The sequence below is a fragment of the Protomyctophum bolini genome, assembly GCF_963924005.1.
Source record: "Protomyctophum bolini genome assembly, chromosome: 10".
NCBI lineage: Eukaryota > Metazoa > Chordata > Actinopteri > Myctophiformes > Myctophidae > Protomyctophum > Protomyctophum bolini.
In genome coordinates, this window is record NC_137871.1 from 8,979,200 (window position 1) to 9,004,746 (window position 25,547).

General features: G+C 44.2%; 1 protein-coding gene across 1 annotated transcript; it reads right to left on the reverse strand.

Annotated features, from left to right (window-relative positions):
- Window positions 1–4,606: 4,606 nt before the first annotated feature.
- On the reverse strand, window positions 4,607–25,547 carry ccnjl (cyclin J-like). The gene is made up of 6 exons (XM_080773774.1): window positions 25,275–25,547; window positions 24,475–24,583; window positions 20,845–21,055; window positions 10,390–10,689; window positions 9,265–9,424; window positions 4,607–8,452 (listed from the first exon to the last, which is right to left on the reverse strand). Exons 2-6 carry the CDS (start codon window positions 24,550–24,552, stop codon window positions 7,939–7,941), a joined length of 1,263 nt encoding a protein of 420 aa, XP_080629900.1. The 5' UTR covers window positions 24,553–24,583; window positions 25,275–25,547; the 3' UTR covers window positions 4,607–7,938.

The window sequence follows — 25,547 nt, forward strand, 5'->3', positions numbered from 1 at the left end:
GGTGGTGCGCCTCTTTCTCCTCGTAGCTATAGCTTGTGTTGGCTCCCGCCAGTGTCAGTTTGCTTGTGCTTGCTACCATGCAGTTCTGGGTGCTCACTGCTTAACACGTGTGGCTGCCATAACCAGCCTCATCCTTCTCACTCTGACCTTGTCTGTGGCGGGAGGTCTCCATACGGGTCCACCACGTTTCAGTCGTGGTCCGCACATGTGACCTCAATTGCCATTCGTGGCATTCTTGTGTATAGACACATCATGCAGGACTGCTGTACTGTGAGCGCCCTTAAGCTGCAATATGTTTACTCAAACATGGCTTGTTAGGGGTCAAGCCAGAAGGGACGAAGACCCCTATTGTTTTCGTACTTCAAATTATTATTATTCTATTTTTCACAGTTTTGGCAGTTCTGTGCTGTCATTTTCCATGAAATTCAGCGATATGGTATAGAGGTTCATGGGAATCGGTCAAGAACTGAAGAACCGAGGTCTCCAAAGGACCTCTGACATTTAGATCTCCCAATGAATTAATTATATGATCTGCTCTATCCACTTGTGACGTCAAAAATGCAACGTCAACGATTTCCGTAGCCTGGTTAACCACTCCCGCTTGAAATCGCATTTCCATTCATTTGTGTGGAGTCTGGTAGTAGCCTACAGCGTGACAGACAACCCCTGACGTCATCTCCAGTCTCCAATCAATGAACGACACAAGCCCTGAACGTAACAAAAAAGTTAAAACGCACGACTCTTCTCCTCTCCAACCTAATTTGGAAGAGTATGACGTCACTCCTCTCTATATAATATGAATTGTTAGTCCTACTCCTAATGCAGGGGTTCCCAAACTGTGGCGCGCAAATGCCCTCAAGGGGGTGCGTGATATGAAAAGGGTAATGGCGGTTTTATGGTATTATTTAAGGCCTAAACCACACCAGCTGCAACTCCTTACAACTACTCGCAACTCCTTGCAACAAAACAAACCACACCAATGCAACCCCTTGCAACTGCCATTGGGAATAATGGTTGCAAGTATGTTGCAAGGAGTTACATGCATGGCGACCCTCTGGTGTGGTTATAGCCAAACGGCCAAATCCAGTAAAAACTGTTGTAAGGAGATGTATAGAGCAGCTGCGGGAGTATACAGTATGCAGCTGCATGTCTTTCAGTGCAGTGACATTCTGTGATTATTTGCCATAATTATATTAAAATAATTATCATTTTCGGCCAAATACAACGAGACTGAGTGTTGGGGGGTGAGTCAGCTAGGCCAGGAGGTAACAGCTGGGGTGGTGCACCTGTAAAATGTCTATAGCTCATTGTGCATATTGCGTATAGCTTTTTTCTTTTATGGCTTGACCCGTCTTATCGCTGCTTGCAGCTATATTTTCTTCTCCTTCTTCTTACCGTATTTTTTTGACTTAAATATCAAGCAACATTAAAAATGGCTAAAGATTCCATCTTTATAATCGTATATCACATTATTAACCTTTAAGTCCAGGGGCCAGGGCTGGATTATTGTGTCCAGGGCTATACGATCAGGTAGAGCATCGTGGTTGGGTCAGGGGTTTGGTGTCCTGGACTGCAGCCTGTGCGTTACTCCAGCCATGGTCCTATAGGGACCCGTCTACAGAGAAAGAGTAGGGATAGGACTCATAGGAGACCACCAACCACTATACTGCAGATGTGCTATTACATGGTTGAATAGTTGTGAATGGTTGATTGTGATTGGTCAATAGCAATCGGTGGTTTATTATTACATAATGCATTTCATTCATAAATCACTTTACATTCTTGCGAATCTCAGTGTTACAGCCTGTACAGGACACAAAACAGGGCCAAGGAAATTAAGATAAGCTTTGTTAATAAAAAAGTAGGTTTATAGTCCATTTTTAAAAGCATCAGTGGCCTGGCTGTGATGCTCTCAGGTGTAATTTAATAATGTTTAAATCAATACAAAAGACTTTGTTTTTATACAGGTGCGATAATGAACAAGGAAGTCATTCAAAATAAAAACCTGTGATTCTGTCCCACATCCCCCTATATGGATTTCTTTCTCAATAATGTCCACATCAAGGTTCATTATCTGTTACTTTATCTGTTACTTGTAACTTAACATATATTCATGATATACTAACATAATGTAGGTGAAATTAAATAAGAAATTCCTCACACTCAACTCCCTATTAGTATGTGTAGTGATGTAATGCCACCATTTCGCCAGGCGGGTGCACTGTTTTACCTGCAATGCATACTCAAACCAGTGGCTAACCCCAACTTGATAAACCATAGAGATTTCTTTGGAATGGTTCAGGTCATGATCAATACCATTGTCCAGTGTTGTAATAAATCATGAAGACAGGTTTGTATCCCCCCTCACTTCTACTTCAAGTCATAACAGGAGATGCCTCATTGAGATGATGATTCTATCTGTTTGCACTGCAGTTTCAAGGACAGCAGTCCCGACTGATAAAAGAGAAAGAAAGAAAAACCTTTAAAGTGACATCTAGTGTGGCTATCTTGGAAGCAGTACATATGTTTATGTACTTGCATGCTCCTATCCATAGAAAGAAATTAACCAGTAAGGAGCGTACTGGTCATATAGTCATCAGTCAATGTTTGTATAATAAACAGCCCTATACCTAAAACTTCTGTGGCTTTTCTTTTTTCTTTTCTTTTGAAAAGCCACTAATCTCCAAACGTTGAATGCTGGTGTCGAATAAATGTAGTACTTTTATCAAGTAGCCTAGTAATGTTTTACAGAAACTATTTGACAGATGGACATGGGCTGGCTATAGCTATAACTGTAGGCTATTGGTTATATTCTATTAAATAAGATTAGTTTTCTTTTCTGTATGTATGTGACAGAGAGCCATACATTCAATTATATATTCTGTTTCCTGTTCTATGGGAGAAAATATTAATTACTCAGGTACAGTAGGCTACTTTAGTATAGGACGTTGAGGCCAGACTGCAACAAAACTTGTCGCAACACCTTGTATTGCAACATAACAGTTTTAAGGTCATTCAACACCGTTACACCAATGCAACTCCTTCCAACTGCCATTGAGGATGATGGTTGTATGTTGCGAGGTGTTGCAAGGAGTTGCATTGGTGATGTGGACTGGCCTAAAAGGCTAAAGGCTACTAGTAGGAAGGCTACTTTAGTAGTAAGTTTAAGGTACTTGTAATTTACATTTACATTTAATGCTACGTATATATATCTTCACTCCGCGTAGTGGAGTGAATTTCACACATTAACTTAAACTAAAGCATGTGCACGCCTGACGCCTGTAGGCAGCCACCATATCGACAACAGCAAAGTGAGGCCTCCGTCCACAACACCCCCACACACAGCCTTCCGCCTCCCCTGCAGTCAAATTAAAAGGAAGCAGCACCCTGCCTCTTTAACTCCACTAACAAAGGCTGCTGGGAGAATGTGAGAATGATCCATTACCAGACTGACGCCCCCCGGCTCTGCATCGCTCCCTTCTCTCCAACCCCCACCACAACCACATGACACAGATGGGTAGTTTGATAAGTCTCCTTAACTTCCATTAAAACATCTCACTAAAACCTATCCTCTTCATCATACATGATTAGTTGCCACGCCATTGCATCCAACACTTGAGAACTGCCATAAATATAAGACCAAACCCACTTAACTTGCACTGGAAGCTGTAAGGCGAGTTGTGTATGTCAGGTCTATGGAGGAACAGTGTATGGTTATTTTGCCTTTGGATCTTAACATTGGCAACACATCAACAAGTTGTTGTTCTTGGGTTTTTATTTTATATTATATCTTGACTTGAAGTTGAATAAAGATATATATTGGCTAAAAACACCGACATTCATCCGTTAAGCTGCGTCATATACTCATATTATGTTAGACGCCACTGTGTTGAGAACAGAGCTGACAGTCTGTATTGTTTTGAGGTTCCAGTGAGCTGTTGAACACTGGGAGGGACGATGGGGTCAGCCAGACGTCATAAGAGCATACTGTTTGATGAGATATCTCACCGAGTATGTTTGCGTTTGAGAAAAAGAAAACACTGTTGCTGAGGGAAGCGATGAATAGATTTCTATATAGAAGTAGAACATATAATAGTGTGTGTGTGTGTGTGTGTGTGTGTGTGTGTGTGTGTGTGTGGGTGGCCCGAGAGGGCATGGAGAGAGGGGCTGAATTAATTTCTTTGCCAGCCTTGTTTAACATTAGCATTTCCATGTCCAAATTATGAATACGAATTAGTCTGTGCACAATCCACTAAGTGCCATTACTTGTGCATTTACAATTCCTGCCCTTGGCTACAAATGTGGAAATTAAATATAAATGTTTTTTTCTCGGGAGCGCAAATGGAACGCGTTGCAGAGTTTCGGTTTTAATGAACGGCGTGCGCCCGTTATTGCGTTTGTCAGTGTGTCGTCACAGCTGGAGGGACCTGTGGACTCCCTACAGGCCTTTATCCATCACTACTGCTGCCGTCTCCAGCCGCCAAACTGGACCACTGCAGTGAATCCCATCATTTTTACACACACACACACACACACGCACACACACACGCGCACACACACACACACACACACACACAAACACATACTGTCTATTTGTTTGTTTTTTTTTATTATTTTTTTGCCATGGCACATTTGATAAAAAGCATCCCTTTATCATTCAGTGTCACAATAAACCAAGCTTACAGATTGTTACAAAAATATAAAAACATGGGGAGTGAAATGTTTGGTTTTTTAACTCCAAATAGACAAAAGTACAGAACAACTATAGTTAGCGCTCAATGGAAATGGCTGCAATATGCAACATATTCACTGACCAATTTCATATGGAATCCATTTCTAACAGTGTGGCTTTGTAGGAGCTTAACAGTCCATAACAGGGTCCATCTTTGTCCGAAGCTAAATCTCACTACTACTGGACCGATCATGTCCAAGTTCCATGTGCATAGTGCCAGTATAGGCAGTTTTTTATTCTATTTACATTTTGTTATGGAATTCATTGTCGGTTGGATCGAACTGAAACTTAACCGAAACTTTCCCCTGATGCGTCATAGATGACGTCACCAGGGTTGGCCGAATGTAGTCCGAGATCCACATGGAAGCCGCTTCATAGTCATTAGATCCCTTCTTGGTTCTCTTAAATCATACTCTCACTGCCCTTCTCACACACACACACACACACACACACACATGGCATAATAGCAAAATGGCCATCATGTGAATATGGTCAATTGTGTTCAGAGCACACTGTCCTCTGGCAGAAAGCAAGTTACAGCAAATCACACGGTTTTCAAAGAAATAACTTATAAAAGATTAACCAGTGGTGTACAAGACAGTGATGGCAAATGAGGGTTATATAAACAAGAATATAAACACAAAAAAATAAAATACATATTGCACCTTTGAGACCTCAGGAAGAAGTTGCCCTTATGAGCAGTGAGGGAACCACAACTTGAATTCTAAAAAAAAACAAAATCTAGCGTTGATCAACATAATCCATCATAACAGGTAAAGCTTAAACTTAAAAACTAAGAATGCACTAAAAAAAATAAAAGGAATGTAGAAATATAACAAAACTGTACAACAAATCAAAAGGCATAGTGTCTTAATTTATGCAAATGTCCATGAACATACTTACAGTGGTAGGAAAAAAACAACATACAGAAGTTTGGGTAAGAACAGTTTTGGTGATTCCTGACATATGCAAGTATGCGGATCTGAGGGGTTCCCGGTGTCAGTCTGTGATCTGTATTAGTCAGTATTGTAATAGAAGATTACAGTGTCATCCTCAGCAGGTTTCATACAGTGTTAACTGGCGCACGATTAAAGTGTCCAACGCTAGCCATTACTGATGGCATAGCCAGCCTCAGGGTTTCAGGGGTCAAGGCACTAATATGGTAGGAACTGAAGTCCACAGGAACCTTACGCGTTGAAGAATAAGGCCAGAATGTTGACATTCCAGCAGATCACAGTTTGGGTGAGCGGTTTAGGTACCATCCAACAAGTAATGGTAAAGTTTCCATTGTTTGGTCCAAAAAAGTAGCTCGCCGGTTTCCAAAGCATAGAGCTGCAAGTGGGGTCATTCCAGTCTCAAATAAAAACAATAAAGGTATATATATATATATCTTTCTTTTTTTTGTTTTTACAAAGTCAGGTTCCACCACTGTTTTTTCTTAATGTTATCGCCAAGGTAACCGGCAGCCACCCCTGCAACCAGCGCTGGGAATCTGGTTGTGTTTATACATTGACAGGAAGTGGAAGATTGGGAATTGCAGCGTTAGAAATCTGGGAAGCAATTACTGAGGAGCGACTACAGATGTCTGCGTTGTTCACCACAAGGCCATTCCACTATGATACAAATAGACTGTTCAGTTTCTTTGTTGTTTCTCTTCTGCTAAGCAGTAAGTCACCGAGCAGCAAATGGTCCTGTTGATGAGGAGGAGACATGCCAGACCCCATGGCTGTCATATTAGTATCCCCCTTAAAGCACTCTCAATAAGATAGAGTAATGAGAAGGCTGTTGGATTAGCATTAAGACCTGAGCTTGAATACACAACAGTTGGTTGCGTAAGATTCAGAGATGAAAGGAAACATTTCTATTTAGTCATGGTGTATTTCTACCGTGGTATAAAAAACAAAAACCCTGCCTAAACTATGTAAATGAAAAATGAATACAAAAAAAAAGTATCATAAATAAAAGCTACGGCACGTTTCAATGGCATTATATTCAAGTAATCTTGTTCAAGTCCCTGATACTTCACGGTTCCTGTAAACATTGGAGTCATTCGACACAGACAAAGAACCAAGAGTCCATTTAGAACCGAGAGCTCATTAGAACCAAGAGTCCATTTAGAACCGAGAGCTCGTTAGAACCAAGAGTTCATAAAAAGGCAGCAGCAATTCATATGTACACAACCAATGGTGACATCTCCCTCAGCACAGCCTGATACCACAGCTGTCCAATCACAGCCTTTTTGACATGTTTGAGGGGTGGTGGAGACAATAAAATCAAAGCTTTAGTTTGACAAGGCCTGTGGTTGCTTGCACGCACACGCACACACACATACACACACACACACACACACACACACACAAACACACGCACACACAAACACACGCACACACACTTTGGAGATGGGAGAGGAAAACAAAGGTGAGGAGGAAGAATGAAAATTTAAACATGGCAGGTACGTCAGAATGGTGGATGTCCCCCTGCTGTGACCACAACAATGAATTCTTTGCCCCCCTCTGAGGGCTTCTATGGCGGAGGAATTTCCAGAGGCCCGTGCAGCTCCGACAGAGACAAGAGGCATTAGCTCCATGTTTGTTGACATGCAGGTGGTATAACTTTGCATTCACTCGCATTGAAGTGACATAGCCTCTTTGTTCACTAGCAAGTCAGCTTAAAAAAAAAGAAAGTAAAGAAATCTTGTATTTCAGCTTCAACCTCTCTCAAAACGGAGGTTTAATAATCATCGTTTATTGGCTAGTCTCTTGTGTCACGTGTATATGATTTCAGTAAGAGACATCTTGATCACAGACACTGGATGGTTCCTATGTGTGCTCTACGATCACAGTGATAGCGGTATTGTATCCCAGAGTAGACACAGAACCCAGTTAAGAAAGCATGACGCATTAATGTCTGTGTAACGTCTCCGTGGTTCGATCTGACAATGTTCTTATTATAGATAGGATTTTTTGTCACGTGAGCGTGATGACTTCAACCGGGTCCACGTTGCCTTTGGACCTCTGCTTGCGTTTGAGGTGTCTGTGTGAGAGAGAAGCATGTTTGGTCACCGGGGGCGGAGGCAGGGAGCCAACGGAGAGAGAGAGAAAGTCCGAGAGCCAATGAGGCTGAGGAGGAGGAGGAGGAGGAAAGTGGGACGGAAACAAGGCAGTGCGCTCCCGCTGAGGTTTGCTCTCCCTCTCCCCCCCCTGGCGTCACCTGTCGAAGCACCCCGCCGTGAAGCCGTGGTGCGACCCCAGGTACGCCCCGCTGTACGCCATGGTCAGGCAGTGGCGGGGCTCGGCCGCGAGGGCCATCTGCACGGAGATGGGACCCTGCAGCGGCAGCGCTCCGGCACCGGGCCCGAGGCCGGAACCCAGGCCCGGGTAGGAGCCGGGCAACGATCCCCCGGGAGTCATGGAGGCGCTGCCGTTGAGCAGGCCCATTCTGTGGCTCTGGAGGAAGTCCTGAGGCATGCTCACCACAGGCCCCAAAGCCTGGGATTCGGCTAGCACGTGGAAATGGGACAGCGAGGGGGAATGCTGGGAGAGATGTGGGAAGGTGTCCGGCTGGAAGAGCAGCTGCTGGGGGGTGGACGCGGTCGACGAGGAGGCAGATCTCTGGAGGTCGGCCGGGGAGAGGTGAGGGGTCAGGAGTTGCTGAGCGGAAGGCCGGGTCAGAGTGCTGGACTTGGGTTTGTTGGCCTCCTTAACATCGTTGTCATGAGCACTGTGGACGGGAGGAGAGTGACAGTTTAGTAATTATACGGCAACGTTTCATGTTCACATGCATAATGAGGATGAACTATTTCCACTTGAATTTCTGTTTGTATGTGGCCTGAACGCAGTAACCTGTTCATTAACAATTCCATGTAATCCCACTTCTGCACATGCAAGTAAGGGCATTTTAGCACAAAGTTACCACAACAACGAAAGGCAGTTATGGCCAGTGCTGTCGACTCTAACCTTGTTCCCCAAATTAAACATGTAAACAAGGAAGTGCTGTATGTATAGGCTATGGTAGTCAGCAGTTTATAGCCCAGCTAATTCTTTTAAATGCATTTGCTGAATGTTAAATGGTGAGCAGAAAAAATTGTCCTGTAGTAATGACAGCGTGACGCAAATCAACATGCCGAAAGCACGCAAACATAGAGATTGTGAAATCAGTTACAGCACTGGGATATATTGGCAATCGGCAATTGGATCAATCCAATCGTCGGTTGTCAAATTAAATAGCCAAATTAAATGTAAAAGCTTTCTAATAATTCTAATAATGAGTCTAGGCTACAAAACACAGTCCCGTCCCCGGTAGCCTACTGAACTGAGCAGAGCGGAGCAAAGAGGGAATAGCTTTTGCTTTCTTAGTTGTCCATTTATCAGTTGCCGTAGAAATGTGATTTTAGCTGTATTTATATGGTGAAAGACTAGCTGTAAAAATGAAACTAGCGTTAGTTCATTGTGAGCTTGTGTATATATATATATATATGCTATTTCCGCATGCACGCGTGTGTGTGTGCGTGATGGAATGTGTGTTCCTCTTACAGCAACATGAGTTCAATGCACTGGCTGAGATGGTCCCAGGTGTATCCCGTGAGGAGGTGCAGAGTCGTGGTCCAGCTCGGAGTGATCTGGAGACAAATGCGAGATGCTGCCACGCACGCCGCTGCCACCTGAGACGGCCGGAATGTGAGGAAGGCGTGATCTGCAGCACAGGCAAAAAAAGACAAGGATGGATTATTTAAACCGAGGCCTGAAGAGACATTGAATTTGAGGAATACATTCATGATTAGATTTTCTACTATAATTAGTGTGTGTGCGTGTGTATGTCATATACAGTATGCCAGTATGTTGGGATAGGATTATAGGCGCACACACACACACACACACACACACACACACCTGACTGTGCCCATATAAACCTCAACAGTGACAGCTCATAGTTACAACAGCACAAAAGGCATAAAAAAAAGGTGAAGGTACAACATTGTACATATTTTAAGAATTTAGGAACTACTTCTCGCATAAGCCACTGCGAATATCTTTCCAAAGCTTCCAGACAAAAATTATTGTTTAGAAACCTGATTCATAATAGTACACCGTCATAAATGCTCTCTCTCGCTACTAGTCGCTAGCTATAACCTCTGCAAGACACGTTTTCTTGTGCTATATAACCCAGTAAACCCACGCATCAAAACCACCATGTAAACACAGACAGACACACTCGCTTTCTAACTATATATCCAATATTCTCCGACAGTCTTGACTCAACCTCTTTTTCTTTCTCTCTCCACCAGAATGCAATACAAGAAGTTTTTTTTCCCCAGTGAAACTCTACTACACCATCATTGTTTTTATGAAACATTTTGTTTATAGAACAAGTTTTCTCATAGATCTCTAGCATATCTTATGTAAGCAGTGTCATGACGCCAATGATTAGTTGGGGTGACGTGATATGGCCGCCGGTATACAAATCGGCACACATTCACACAATGATGCACAAAATTAAATATACCAGTAAGTTGATAGCATTTCAAGCAAACGTTAAAGGGTTTTAAATTTACAGCTAGACCGCTGCAAAGCCACGCCCGTACAAATTCCCAGTCATCTCAAGCTCCCCAAAAAGATTCTGAGCTCAACACACACTTCACATTGGTTCTCTCTACCCACCTTGCAAAGAAACCTCGAGGAAGTAGTGTGTGTATTTGTCCATGAAAGCCTTGGTCTTGGAGAGGGTGGAGATGGGCCAGCCGTTGTAAAGGTCGCCCTCCTGCACGGAGGCGTGGAGGTAGTAGTCAATGAAGTGGGCCGGCGTCGGCATGCACAGGTTCCAGCCAAACGTCTCCAGCAGCAGCAGTTCCATCTTGATCAGTTCCCTCTTGTTGAGGACCAGGTTCAACGTACACATGAACCCCAGGGAGTTGAGCTGCTCCAGTTTAGGCACACGGTCTTCCTTCTCCTCAAATTTACCTGGACAAAGCAAATGCACGGGTTAGCGTTAGATATTTAAACGTTGCCGTTTGATGCTATACCTATTGGGACTTGGGATTAATGGGCCGTCTGACTAATGGGCAGCCTCCCTTTAAAACACCATGTTCATATCATCAACTATCCAGTTTTATGGTCTGAAAACACCCGATCAGATATTTCTTCCATAAATCCTCCAGTCCTACATATTTATACTGTCAATAGAGCATCGCAAGTCCCCTTTCATGATGACGACAGGCCCGGAAGATTTCCCCCGTTCATTTTATTTTATTGTCTGTAGTATTGCAGTAGGCTACTGTTGCCTTCGAGAAGTTGTTACGGGTTATATTACGATAACAAACATATGCATAGGCTACTAAATGACTGCCGTTTACATGCAGACTCGCAGAGGGTGGACAGAACTACCCATGCATGTGTGCGTTTTGTACACATATAGACCTATATAGGTAAGGTTAGCCATTCAGCTAGTTCTTTTGTTTGGTCAAGTCGGTGCAGTTGTTCCCGCCTGGCCACCGCACAGCAAACTACTGCCACCTTCTGGTATGGGGCACGGGGTTTGCTCATCGGCGGTCGGTTGATTGATAGTGCTCAGTCTGCTGCGGTCTGTTTGCAGTCTTGACGGTTTAAACTAGTTTTGACTAGTCTGGAGTCTCTGGACAAGTCTGCTCGGTCTGGAGCCACCTTTAGACCAATACTTCACAATATTGGTTTAGACCAGCTTTAACATGGTAAAGACAAAGAACTCATCGACCTGAGCACTCCGCGCCCTCCACTCACAGTGACAAAACGCCATGTCATTACCTCTACTCCCCTCCTCATCCCAACACACATTCTCCCTTCCATAGCAACAGCCCTGAGGCCTCATGGCTCCATGTGACCAATGAACAGAAGCGACTGTGCCTTTAATCCACAGGTCCACGGGCCTCTTTACTCGCACTTTTTAAGAGGAGTCAAATTACACGTGCACATGTTCCCCAAAAACACCCTGTAAAACAGCTCCCTTTGGACTACAAATAACTTTCAGCGGGAAAAGACAGGCACACGTGACGAGACTCCGTTCGAAACCGATATGGAAGCATGCTCATGCTTCCATCGCCTTTTTCAAATGTCTGCTGTGGGAAACTACTTTAGTATAATTCAAAAAGAACACAAAAAGCAAAACAGGAAATATAATGCTCTCTCAAAAGAACTGAAAGATAAACATTAGGAGCACAGATGGGTCCAGATGCAAACGGCCTCAGCCAACTCCCACTCCATACATATAAATGAGCAAATTATTTGTGCACAACACAAAACACAAACAAGAAAACTCACTGCAGAATTACTAGATCTTACTAGATTACTAATCAGCTACAATCATGTTGTTATGGAAACACTTCGCCAAACGTTACACCCTGAGAGCACTCTAAAAAAAAAAAGGTATACAGCTCCTAGCCTCTTCAAATCTCAACCCTTCATAACTGAAATGGGATTAAACTTGTTCTATGGCCTATGTTGCTTTGACTGAGAGGAGAACATTATAGCCCGAGAGCTTTGTCTGGCTATTATAATTGTCGGGATTGAAGCTACAATCCGTAGATCTTTATATGTCGCGCGACAGAGAGAAGTAATTACAATATAACAACATCCAAACTACAATAAAGATGTGCATAAAGATATCATTTTACTGACATTGTCAACCGGTAGGTGTTCAACTCGACACCTTTCAAAGGACTTGTATGGAGAATGCAGATGTGCTAGTTATATTGTATTAACATACCATTGAATCACACAGATTGGTTACATTTAGGCTTTTATTCATTAAAATAAGTCCTAGATGGTTTCAAATAAGTCTCGGATTGTAGCTTTTAAGAGGTATACCGGTATGTACATCTTTGTGAGGCTTCATAGGGAGTGCAAAAAAAATGTCTGCCTCCCATAAAGCTGTGTGAGAGAGAAAGAGAGTGAGAGTGTGTGTGTGTGTGTGTGTGTGTGTGTGTGTGTGTGTGTGTGTGTGTGTGTGTGTGTGTGTGTGTGTGTGGGGGGGGGGGGTGGACCTGCTTGCCTCACAGACCAGAGGGGTAATTAGCACACAGGCTATAATGGCGTCTCCACACCAAAACAGGAAGTGCTGTGAAGTGGGGCCGTTGGGGCCCCCAGTGGGGCGGGCCCCCAGCTCAGTCTACACATGCCCCATTCTGTCACCCTCATATCCTCCAGGCCATGTGCTTCTGTCTGCTCTGCTGGCAAGAGACTGCTCTGTGTCCACACAGACACCGCCATAAACAACCATCAATACCCCCCAATCTCTACACACTGCCCCCTTTTTACAGTCTTTGATCTCAGCGGAGAGTCAATCTACTCATTGTGTTCCATGTGACTCCCTCTGTAGGTTTACTGCTGTGGGACTCTTACCACACCGGAGTGGCATGATTCAGTGATTCCACCACGTCACTTTAATTCAAAAACACAATGTTCCCGCTGTGACTCTATTCCAGTGAGCCGCTTGCCTGGGTGAGAAAACAGTGCATTCCTCTCTGGTGAGTGTCTACCTGGAATGCAGGTTGATAAACGATCCTATCAGCAGTCAGTAGGTGAGTGAGCGAGAGAGAGCGAGAGAGAGAGAGAGGGTGAATTGTTTCACTGCTCTGTTTACACATATCCTATTGTAATAGGGCTAAATCCTTGTCTGTACATTTGTCGTTTGTTTTATTTGCCAACGTACGTTTCCCAAGCCAATAAACCCACTATGAATTTGAGAGTCAGTCAGTGAGAGTCACTGCTCCAGAGAGAAGGGAGCTACCTCTTCCAGAGTGCATTGCTGCCGTTTGGCTCAAGGAATTAAGGAAATGACGTTGACACTTTACAAATGTGTTCAAATTCTCCGTGAATGAAACGGAAAGTGTTGCGACTGGTCAAAAATATATCGTATCCGGGGGATATACATCCGACGGATGTTCTGGACCGACACTTCCAGGCTATGAACTCTCTGCCTTATTACTGCGACTCGTCTCTTTGCAGACGAGCAAGCCCTGGGACCGAGGCCAAGTGCTCCGATGCCTATCTGATTGGTTGATTGGAATCAGGTGGTCCTATCTTCGCCCATCTGATTGGTTGATTGAAATCAGGTGGTCCACAATGACGCAGCCACCTTTAGAGAGGAAGTGATCAGCGTTTTGCCTGATGATGAGAGGGGGTCACATTAGCACTCAGAGAAGGGTCAAAGGCCAGGGGTCGGGAAGAGTTAAGGCCAGGATGTAAAGCCTCCCGCCCAGGTGTGCTGCTGGGCTTATAGGGGGCCATTAGGAAACCTGAGGAAACCTGAGAGCAGTGCTCTCACAGAGAGAGAGAGAGACCACTGTTTCTGTTTGTCTCCATTTTGCAGACATCCTGAAATTCTAGTCCGTATCGCTTGACGGCAAAATTGCACATCCCTATACCTTTTGAAACCTGAGGGAACCCGACAAGACAAACGCGAGACGTTAAACTAGAAGGTTTTGATGGTCCAAAAGGCTATAAATACCAGAGAGGACTGAACACAATCTCCTTGTTTCTTAATAGTTACGCTCCTCTCAGCTGTGGAGGAATGTCGATGTCCATTGCTCTTTTAAACTCCTTTAAATTTGCTCACTGCGACTGTCACTGGGTGTGTGAAATCAGTCACAGCTCGAGGACAGGGTCGCCTGAGGACAGGGTCTCCTCCGTGTTGTCGCCTCTGGCCCGAGTGACCCACACAATGTAGGCCCGGAGTGACCTTTGACCCTCACCGCGAACGCTTGGGTGACCAGGAAGAATCTTAATAATCTAGTCTCCCATAGGCCTCAAGGGGCTGCAGGATGAAGAGTATCTTGCCGTTTAGAAGATATGAGAAATGACCCCAGCCAGCCCCCCCCCCTGGCTCAGCTACCTTTAAATGTCAAGCAAAAAATAAATGTTAAATACATTCTACATTATTTACTGAGGAAACATGGTTTGGTGGTTTGTGACGATAATGTTATCAGACCTCCCTTGAAACAAAGAGAGAGATAATGCGGTTATTCCACCACTTAATTGAGTTAATTATGGGGCCCCCCAGATAGGGGAGGGGGGTGGGGTGGGTTCTTCCTTAATCTACATATCAGGACATCCTGGTGAGCTGGTTCACTTTAAAACGTGTCCCACTTCTGCCTGCTCCCCATCCCTTCTACCCTGTTTAACATCAGCAACGGACCTGCCGCAAGCCTTTGAAGCACCCCCCCCCCCCCACCCCTCCCTCCCCGACCCCCCCAGGGATAAAGGCTGATTTTACTGCCTCCCACCCCTTACCCTCCCTCATTCAGGACTGGTTGAGCCTCCCTGGTCGTGACAAGGTGAGAGAGGGACGCAGAGGAAACAGAGGTAGGTACTAATAGCAATGCAGTGGAATGGAGGGGGGGGGGGAACGGCTCTCTCTCCGGTATTCACCTCACTTCTGCAGTGCGGAAACACTACACAGTACACCACAGGTTCTGTCACTCTGATGGAACCGATCCTCACATGTTGAAACATTCTCACCACCACCAGGCAGTCAAAACGCTCTGACGGGGCTTATGGTGGAGGGTGTCGCCAAGACGTGCTCATTTAGCATTAATGGCTTGCAGGCAGTGAAGTCTCTTTTTAAACCACACACACACACACACACACACACACACACACGCACACGCACACTCCTGATCTTTTCTCCCCTCCCCCACTCAGGGAAGGCTGGCTGGCTGGCCTGCATGCGTAGAGGGAGCTTTTGTTTGAGGCCTGACTCGGAGAGCATATGGCAGGTGCCCCTCAACACACAGGTCCTCCCCACCCCCCAGGGCCTCCAGGCCTGCGTGTGCGCGTGCGCATGCGCGCGTGTGTGCAGTCTGTATAGTCAATATGACTGCATGAGCATGTGTGATTGACTGACTACTCCAAACCTTTCACCTTATCAGTTCCACTGGCCACGTCTGTCTTGACATTGTGGGAAAAGAGTAAAGACACATGAAAGTGTGGGGGGGGAACACAGGCAGGCGCACGTGTGTGCGTGTACACACACACACACACACACACACACACACACACACACACAGTGGTGTCAGGACAAAAACCTTGCTACTCAACATCACTGTTAACGGAGAACAAACTAAAGAAATTCAGGGTAGGTCATCGCATCCTCAGGGATGTTCTACGGCAACACAACCGAGAGCATCCTGGTGTGTTGCGTCACACAACTGCACTGGTATGAGAATTGCACGGCCCTCGCCTCGACCAGATAGCAGCCCTACACACAGACGTTGGTGCATCGTTGGAGGAGAGTCACCCTCCTCTCCCGGGAATATGAGAGAAGCAGTGTGCATGTCAGAGCTGAGCGAATCAAGGACACTCACCACCCCAGCCACAATCTGCTCATGCCGAGAGTGCCTCTTTTCAGGGTGTTTCGCCTCAGGATGACAGATGGGCATGGTTTTAAGGTTATGGTTTATAGGCATAGTGTTTCTGTGAAGTTATGCTTAGTTAGTGTGAAATGTGTGAAATTTCACTGCACAACAGAATAGCATAGACAACAAGGTCAGCAAGGCCTGTAATTCGTCATCCTTGTTAAATTAACCACTGTTAATCAGGGCTGATGATGTTTGTTTTCCCTCAGTCAAAAAAGCTCAGGGAAGGGCACATTGTGACTGATAATGACCCAATCAGGAAGTAAACATTGGCGACTGACTGTGTCATCGTTTTCAAAAGATTCAACTTCTCAATGGAAACACAGACAGTGGTAATGCAATGATAAGACTCACTTCTCGTAGAGAAAAGAAGATTACAGCAAAGAGAGAGAGCCCACAGGGTCACAATGTGAGTCACACATAACAGCCATGATGTCACCGACCGTGACAAACAGCCGCTCATGACGTCGGGGACAGTGATCAGCCAGGATGACTGATGTTATGTAGTCACTACATGGCTCAGTGGAAAACCAACACAATGGAAACTCAATGTTCTGGGGGGGGTGGTGGTGGAGGGGGGAGGAGGATTTTATGATGAAATGATATTGTTTATACATGAACAATAGCTGCCGAGATTACATTCCACTATCCAAGGATAGCTGCTCCTTTGAGAAAAGGCTTTAACTTGGAGAGTTTTAATTGCGATTGACTCACACAGCAAAGTCAGACAATGTTAGATCCATAGCCTTAATACTAGCGTATGAGGGCGAGTTCACCCCTACATTAGAAAAAAATAAACCCCGCACGCGCACACACACGCGCACACACACACACACACACACACACACAGCTGATAGGCTAACAGGATTAAGAGGTGCCTGTTGAGAGGCATGAAAGAGTTGGTGATTAATTAACAGAGCGAAGAACTTAAACAAAAGACAAGAATGCGTGCGTCTGTCAAAGAGCAGCCATCGAAAAATACCCAGCGGGACCCGGGGGGGCAGTTCAATAACTAGGCCAGATTCCAAAGCACCTCAGGAGTCAGATAAAACAAACCGGGGACAACTTTGTATCAAACACCCTTTCAAGCATTCATCTGTGAAGGCAGAGACTAGTCCCCAGAGTCCTGGAGGAGTAAAGACGTAAGAGCGTTGCAGGAGAAGACCCCCGCTACTCTCTTCCTACTGAACACCGCAATCAAAAAGATGCAATCAAGACTTGAATTTGTTTATTAAAGGATGATCCTGTGGCGGCGGGGTTAGGCTGGTACAATTCTCATCACTACACACGAGTAGAATTGTCAAAGCTATTCTTGGGAGTCTCATGATATTGCCGTTAAAAATAGGACCTCTTTCATGTCTCATTCAAATTTATCCGACCACAGAGGCTGGTTTGCATGTTAAGTCTGTGTGTGTGTGTGTGTGTGTGTGTGTGTGTGTGTGTGTGTGTGTGTGTGTGTGTGTGTGTGGGCGTGCGTGCGTGCGTGTGTGTGTGCGTGCGTGCGCGTGCTATGCTCCCAAGTGAGCAGGCCCCATCCCAGACTCCCACTTTGACGGCATCATTAGTTTAATTACCCATGATGCCATGGGCTGCATTAATGTAGCGGCAGCCTATAGAAAGCCCCAATGTGTATTAATCACCACACACACACACACACACACACACACACACACACACACACACACACTAATAACCACACAACCTACACCCAGTAACAGCAGGGCCATGCTGAAATGAAGACCGCAGCCTAGATTTAGAGGAACCATACGTGCACAGAACCAACCATAAATACCACGTTGTCTGGGTAGTAGAGAAGTCGTATTGGCTGCCTATACTACCACTACAGTACAGGATGGCTCCACACTCTCACACAGAACAGAGAGTTTAAGAAAGGAGTGGCTGCAAGCTCGGGAGAAAGAATGACTTCTATGTGCATTTACTCCTTTTATTCAGAAAGCAATGCATTGAGAAAAGGTTAGACTTATATGGCCGTACGTACGGAGAGCCACAGCTGCTGGACCCAGAGCCGAAGAAGGATTTGTATGCGGGTATCAAGAGACCTGCTGGCCTTCACACGGAGCCACGTGGTCTCAACTACAACACAAAACAGAACAGAGGACGTGTCGACCTTGCCAGGTGTCATGTTGGGACAGTCATAGCTCTGGCACATAGCTCTAATGCGTTTCATTTAAAGCTATGTTACTCTCAACTTCCGCCGCTCACATGAATGCAGACCAGCCTCTACTCTTTGGCGTAAATAAAAATAACATTTTTTGCTACTCACCAAAACAAAGGCGAGTTGTGTCATTAGAAAGCCTACTTTCCTTAGTGGACGCACTCTGAGCCCCCCCACCACACGTATAAACTGTACTTTTGGGCCAAAAGGGGATTTTGTTTCCACCGGATTTTTTTTTTTTTAGTTACTCCGCTGCACCCTCTACTGATATTGCCCAGAGAACTGCCTCATAGAGAATATTTTTCCTTTCTGGATAAAAATCCCTTTCTGGCCAAAAAGTACTGTTTATACGTGTGGTGGGGGGCTCAGAGTGCGTCCACCAAGGAAACTAGGCTTTCTAATGAGACAACCCGCCTTTGTTTTGGTGAGTAGCAAAAACGTTATTTTTATTTACGCCAAAGAGGAGAGGCTGGTCTGATTTCGATTTGAGATTTAAAACTGAAAGTCCCATAGCCTTACTGCGCAGGGCAGAATGGTATAGAAGCAGTAGAAGGCTATGGACCAGAGCTAGGACAGCCAGTGGGACAACCGACGACTGTCGGACTCGAACAACAGCAGCCTCAGACATGTTATCAACGTCAGGATCAAAGATACGCGCATGAAGATCTGTGCAGACACAGGCATAATCCCACACAGACAGACGAGGTTTCTCCCCAGACAATGGCACAGTCACAGACTCACCACAGAAGGTGATCTAGTTTTTCCTAACCTTCATCTTGAGGCTATAACACAAACGGTAAACTGTCATTACCGACTAAGAAATAGTCTCTAGATCCTGACAGCGGGGTTGGGAAACCCCGCCACGGTCTCTTGAGCTGTGAGCAGAACTATTACAGTTCACCTTGCTCCCTCTGTGCAAACAACAACAACACAGTTGCAGCGGCAGTGCATCCGTTAGCTTACGGCACTTGTTTTCAGGGCAGACAGGTTAAGCACAAACGCATACCGCACCAAAGAATGGACTGTTCAATATGCGACTCAGTAGTTCTTATACCAGTTGGCCATGCACTCCCCCACAGCAGCCACAGTAGAACACCTCCGAGGTGGATAGTCTGGTGACACCGACGATGGAGGTTAATTACTCCGTGGTGGGAAATAATAATATTCCCGATATTAAAGTATATTTTTTTAGACCAAATAGTTTTATGAGATGAATTATTTCATACATTTGAGTTTGTTTCAATGTCTTTCTTTCTTTGGTTGTTTTCTTTCTTTCTTTTAGTCTTTTTTCCGGTCAGCAACGTGTATGTTTGCGTTTAAATTTCAGCACTATTTAGCAATATTATACGGCTATAATCCTTGCATGAGCAAATTGTTACTATAGCGATTACAACTTCATTCCTTTGCGCTTTAGCACGCTCGGCGGTCAATATAGAGAATTAGAGGTCGTCCATAAATAATCTCACTAAAGCCTTCACCTACACTGGAGATATGGTGGTTTAAACCCTGACTAATACTGACAGGCACTAACGCCTGTTCTCAAAAACACATCTCAGGTCCACGGTCTGCAAAAAGACAGCAAATGAGGTTTCTGATGAAACAGGTACGCATAATCAATAAGCACTCAACAGAGTCAGAGAGACATACAAGTGTTGTGTTTTATTGTTCACTTATGGAGAACAGTTTAACTTATACTTTTTAGTTTGGTACTAGTCATCCCTGTCAATGAGCAATATAAACTCAAACAGGATTTCACATGCAATAGAGTTTGGATTTGAACACACAGTGCAAGCGACTACAACACTGTGCTTAATGTGCGTAAGCTTGTGCTATAGGGTGCCTTCCTTGAACCAATCATGTTTGCATATTATTATGAAAATATAATACAATAGAAATAATAGTAGACAAATGGGCTACCATAGTACCCTCTTTTTGTCTTCTACTGAATCATGTTTCAGGGCTGGGGTCTATTGGTATTAATTAATCTGATAGTAGTAGTAATAGACAATATGACAAGATTAATTTCCTAAAATGGACCTCACTCATGTGTGAAGTGAGGGGCTGGCCACTGTATTCGGCCACATGACGTCTTACATCGTCACTTAGTGCCATAAAAAAACATTAAATTCCATAGACTTGGCTGGCAAACGACTTACATCACAAGTGCTCTAAACAAACATTAAAAGGTCCATGACGTAATCTTCAAAAGCCAAAAAATGATATAAAGCAATGGGCAGAAACTAAACTGGTTACTGAACATGACTTAATAGCACAACAGTGTTGCTTGCCCTCAAGCTCTTGGTCCGTGGGTTGTTACAGGTCTTGTAACCAAACGCACCCTTATGGGTCCACGTAGTTCCACTCGCACACTCGCAAAGTTAACAAGAGGATATCACAGTATAGATTGGGATCCCTGCAGGGTCCCATAGATAAAAAGCCAAAGCAAACAGGGGTCGGTGGCCTAACGAACATCAAAGTCCTCAAGTTCCTTGAAATCAAAAAGTAAAAGAAAATGTAAAAGGGCCAAAAGGGCCAAAAAGAAAAAGGACTCACTGGCAAGGAGGAGGCAGGACAGGGCGATGACGTAGAGCTGCTTGACGGCCACGTCGTAGTGGTCCATGAACAGGTCCAGCAGGTAGACGGCCAGGTGGCGTGCCGTGGGACACAGATGGTAGCGGTTGCTCAGGATGGCCAGCAGGTCGGCAAAGTATCGACGCATGCCGATCTGGGGCGAGTGGGCTCGGTAGGCCGGTAACTTCAGCTCCTGGGGGGGGGGGGGGGGGGTTGAAAGTAAAACAGGGTTGGAAAATGCGTTTGTGTGGAGGGGGGGGGGGTCAGGAAGTAGTGGGTGAGACACAGAGGGTGTTGAAAAGAAGGCTATACAATGTATACATTCACATTCAAACAAACCAAGTCTGAGTGATTGTTTTGGTCAGATAGTGTGAAATGACGTTTTTTTTTTTTTTTTAACAAATCGATTGAACACCTAGGTGGTTGGCATTATGTTTGGCAGGGGGTGCCATACATTATAATGCTAAATACAATAATCAGCCACGCACATCCCCTGTGGACTACAGAGGTTTTGCCGCCATCAGCAGATACTTTGTCACAATACTGAATAGCACCCCAACATTTTTCAATAAAACATTCTTGATTAAGCCCGAGCCACGGTTCAATCACATTTCATTGTGTACCGTTTCAGAGGAGAGATGCTAATTTAGGTCAATGCAGGGGTCTCCGAGCATGGGTTGGGGGGGGGGGGGCTGAGCAGATAGGATTAGGTTTCACCCCAAGCACATCTCCTATTCATGTTCAATTAGCTGCCAGTGTTTCAAAGCGGAGAGGAAGACACTTGAGGGCATCTTCTCCATTGAATAAGCTGTAGTCTCTTCCAAGTCAGCCAGATAGAGAGAACACCATGCTGCCAGTAACAACAGCCAGTAAACACTTTTCACCACAAGTTTGACCTTGGTGCAGATTCTTTCAGCATATATTAAATACAGGCTTTTTTAAAGTATCAATCAACGGGTTAGTTGTTGTTGTGTGTGTGTGTGTGTGTGTGTGTGTGTGTGTGTGTTACAACAACCATAACGTGTTATGTGGTTTGTTTTATGTTGCATCCTGAGCTACTATCCCATCTAAACAATGAAAAATGCTGCCTAAATAATATCCCCGGCCTAAGGTAACAAAAGGGCGAATTTTAACTGGCTGAACGTACTGATGAAGAACATCCAGCCAAAAATATGTGGCTGTATGGGAACAGCATAAGATGGACAATTAAAACAGGTAAACAACATAGCTTTTCTGAGTGCGAGCTTCTCTTCTCATTCACTCTTTTGTTTGAGGATAAAATGTACCGTTGAGGTAGAGTTACAAACAGGTAACCGTTTGTTGTGAGGGAAGCTAAGACAATAGTAACTCTGACACTTCCAGTGAAATCCATATAAACAGCAGCACTACCTCTCTCATTTCCCCATGCCCCCCCCCCCCCATCACCATGCGACAGCCCACCCCCACTGGCTGCAAGCCTCCATGCCGCTCTGGTCCATCTGTCTGTCTGGGGGGTGGAGGGCTGCTGCAGATACTGAAGGTTACAGGGGACTGCTCGTGAGTCGGAGGGCTGGGGGGGGGGTGATGGTGAGAGGTTGCTTTGTGATGGGGGGCATCGTAATTAAGGATTCCACAGCTGCCTCCAACCTGATTTGCATGTCTGATAATTCACCACATGCTATGTACCGCTGTTATCATCTCCACATCAGGGCAGTCTTTTACTGCAGCAAACAACACCATTGAAGACTGGATGTCTGTTGGGAGGCCAGCCCAGCAGAGCCATGCTGAGAGACTATGGAGATGAACGGAGAGCCTTAAATAAAGCTTGGTAACTTACATTATAGATAGTAACCAATCTGGCCTGTTAGAATTGTGTGTTGGAATGCACAAACTCCTTTTCCGAAGCCATTTCCTATATATGTGTGCAACTGTGCATATCTCTGCTGTCCGGAAGAAACCTCATAACTCAGGAAATGAAAAATATATACGTTTTAAGGAAATTAATAAAACCTTTTTTTTTTTTAACCGATGCAATACTGCCTCATCAAAGTTGGTGTTGTGACGTTAGATATTGTGAATTACTTGCATGAGAGAGGTGGTGGAGTTAGCTGTTTTAGCAGACAGTTTGTGGGTCCAAAGAGGTTTAGGAGGTTTTGTCCAATGCGTTTTCTTACTCCTTTCAATTTTGTTCAATATTTTCGAAACAACACACAGACGTGTTCAGTAGCACTGATTTATGGAATAAAATCAAAAACCTCAAAAATGTAGTTATGAGGTTTCCTCCGGACAGCAACGAATACCTCGGGTACATGCCCTTTCACTTAAATTACGTACTAAGACATACATTTATATTTTTTCTTTCCTCTTTTAATTACAATTTCTTAGCCTTCGGTGCGCACACTAATCTGAGTGACAGACACCTCACTCTGACTCAGACCCGAGCAGACATGAGTAAACCAAATCAAATATAGTGTGTAAGTGAATGACTCATAATAAGGCTCGGCTATTCTCAGAGTCACAGACAGCTGCTCTCCCACAATCTCCTGTGCAAACAGCTCTCCTGGAACCTTCAACTCGAACCTGATTCTGTTCCCTCACAAACGCACAGTCACATGCACAAGTGAGCAAGGAATCCAGCTTTTCTAATTTGTAGCCTACATACCAGTCAAGTGACAGATGCCTCCATTCAAGCGACACATGGGAAGAAATATGATCAAGCTTGGAGGTTAATTAAGACATTTACCAATTAATGAGCCTTAACCCCTTAGTGTGTAATCTAAATTAGATCATGTTTGAATTGACGCCATGACTGTAACATTAGAATTCTGACATTGCTGCCATACCCGTCAACAACGACCAACCGAGGCCCTTCAGATATGCATCATTGTGCAGTTATTATTACACAATGATAGATATATAATAGTAGAAATACAATACATGATTTATCTACCACTTTTGGTAGTTTTCCAAGATGATGATGGATTTGAAAGATAGCTAAAGTTTTGTAGGCCACTGTTGATATACTGCTTTGCTATTTAATTCTAACAATGTGCATCTCACATTAGAAAGAGACAGTTAAGAGACAAAATGGTTGTCAAATTAAAGGTTCAGTGAGTGATTTTAGGTAAATAGGTTTATATTATTCTGAAAACAATCACTAGGCCTACTATAAGTGTTTGATTCAATAACAATGGCCCTTACTCTCCAGCTCTAGTAAACAGAAAATGCATTTTCAGGTCAGGTTACTTTTACCCAATCAGAAGAGAGAACTCGTACAGGATACAAAAGTGAAACTGGAAAACGATTACATTGAAGCTGATAAATGATTATTCTCTCCAGACTGGCTGAAAATGGCAACAGAGTGAATGGACCCAACATTTTATTTTCTTGATTTTCTGTTTATAAAAGAGCTGGGGAGACATAGAGATCTCTAGAGCAGTAATTTGTTCACACAAAAAAAACGTTTTTGTTTAATCTTAAAAAAACGTAGGCTATAGTCTACACTGCCTTTACTGTCACGGAGGACATTATAATAAATTAATAATCAACAGTTTTGGCATCACACGTGGGGAGAGATGAAAGACAACAGATAATCGTGATGACATGATGTGTACAACATTAAAACAAACTGACCTTGATGCGGAGGGACTGATGGATGTCTGCCGCTAGCTGTCCCTTCCACCATTGCAACTCCCTTTCCATTTTTCCCATCCAGAGGAAGCTTTAAAGCGTCAAGTTTTACCTGCTGACACAAAGTGGTTTCAACTTAACGGCAGGAGTGATTAAATAATGACTATCAAGCGACTTTGAAAGTGTTAATGAATAGAAAGGAAGTGTAAATGAATTATAGAAGAAAAAAACATTGACCAATGACTAGGACACATTTCTTTACATGATTATTTCCCCCATAAATGTTTTTTTGTAGGTTAAATAGACAATAAATAAACGCCAGCCCTACAAGTGAAGAGTGTAAACTGATATCGATCTCACAAAACATGTTGGGTTGAACTTTTGAAGATTTTCTTTGCGTGCTAGAGACTATTTTCTATGCATGCATGCTTGCATGGGGACTTTAAACGGGGTTGTTAAATGCCCGCTCCAAAGATCTTCTGGTGGTTAATTAATTCTAGTCAAATAACCTAGAAAGCAAACAGACCAAAAAACATCCTCATTATTATTATTATGTAGTAAAGTACGAATAAACGTATTCACCATTGGTCATTCATGCGCGTTTCTCAACCACCAGACAGTAAGTAAATTGTAGTTGGTTAAGTTCGGTTGCTCAAGACAAGAGGCATATTTTCCCCCACCCATGCCATGATAGAGGCCAAAACATTCAAGCCAAATAAAGTTTTTTTCAACAGTGATGGTCCAGTTTTCTGATAAAGAGTACGTTTTAAAGAAAGGCCATATCTATTCCATGTGCCACTCACCACTCCGACGGGAATAACCCCAGAACCCCTTTGTCTCAGTCCGACATCCTGAATGGGAACAATTCCTCTTCGGTGAAGTTACCAGTCTTCTTTTATAGGGGAAAATGTCCACCGTAATCCTCTGCCAGGCTGACAAAAGGAGCCCACCAAGCGAAACCGGGAACAGGCTTTTAATTCCGTTGCTTTGCCAAACTGTTTACACTTTTTTGCCTACCGATTTCTCCTCGGCCGTTTTCCAGTGGAGCTGCGTTTCAACAAAGTGGCCTCCTCGTC

Bases quoted from the DNA above. Each gene is read 5' to 3' on its own strand.
- ccnjl (XM_080773774.1), bottom strand. From the start codon at position 24,552: ATGGGAAAAATGGAAAGGGAGTTGCAATGGTGGAAGGGACAGCTAGCG. The intron at 21,056-24,474 runs GTCAGTTTGTTT...CCCCCCCCCCAG, and splicing joins ATCAGTCCCTCCGCATCAAG to GAGCTGAAGTTACCGGCCTA. The intron at 8,453-9,264 runs GTAAGAGGAACA...TCCCGTCCACAG, and splicing joins TGCATTGAACTCATGTTGCT to TGCTCATGACAACGATGTTA.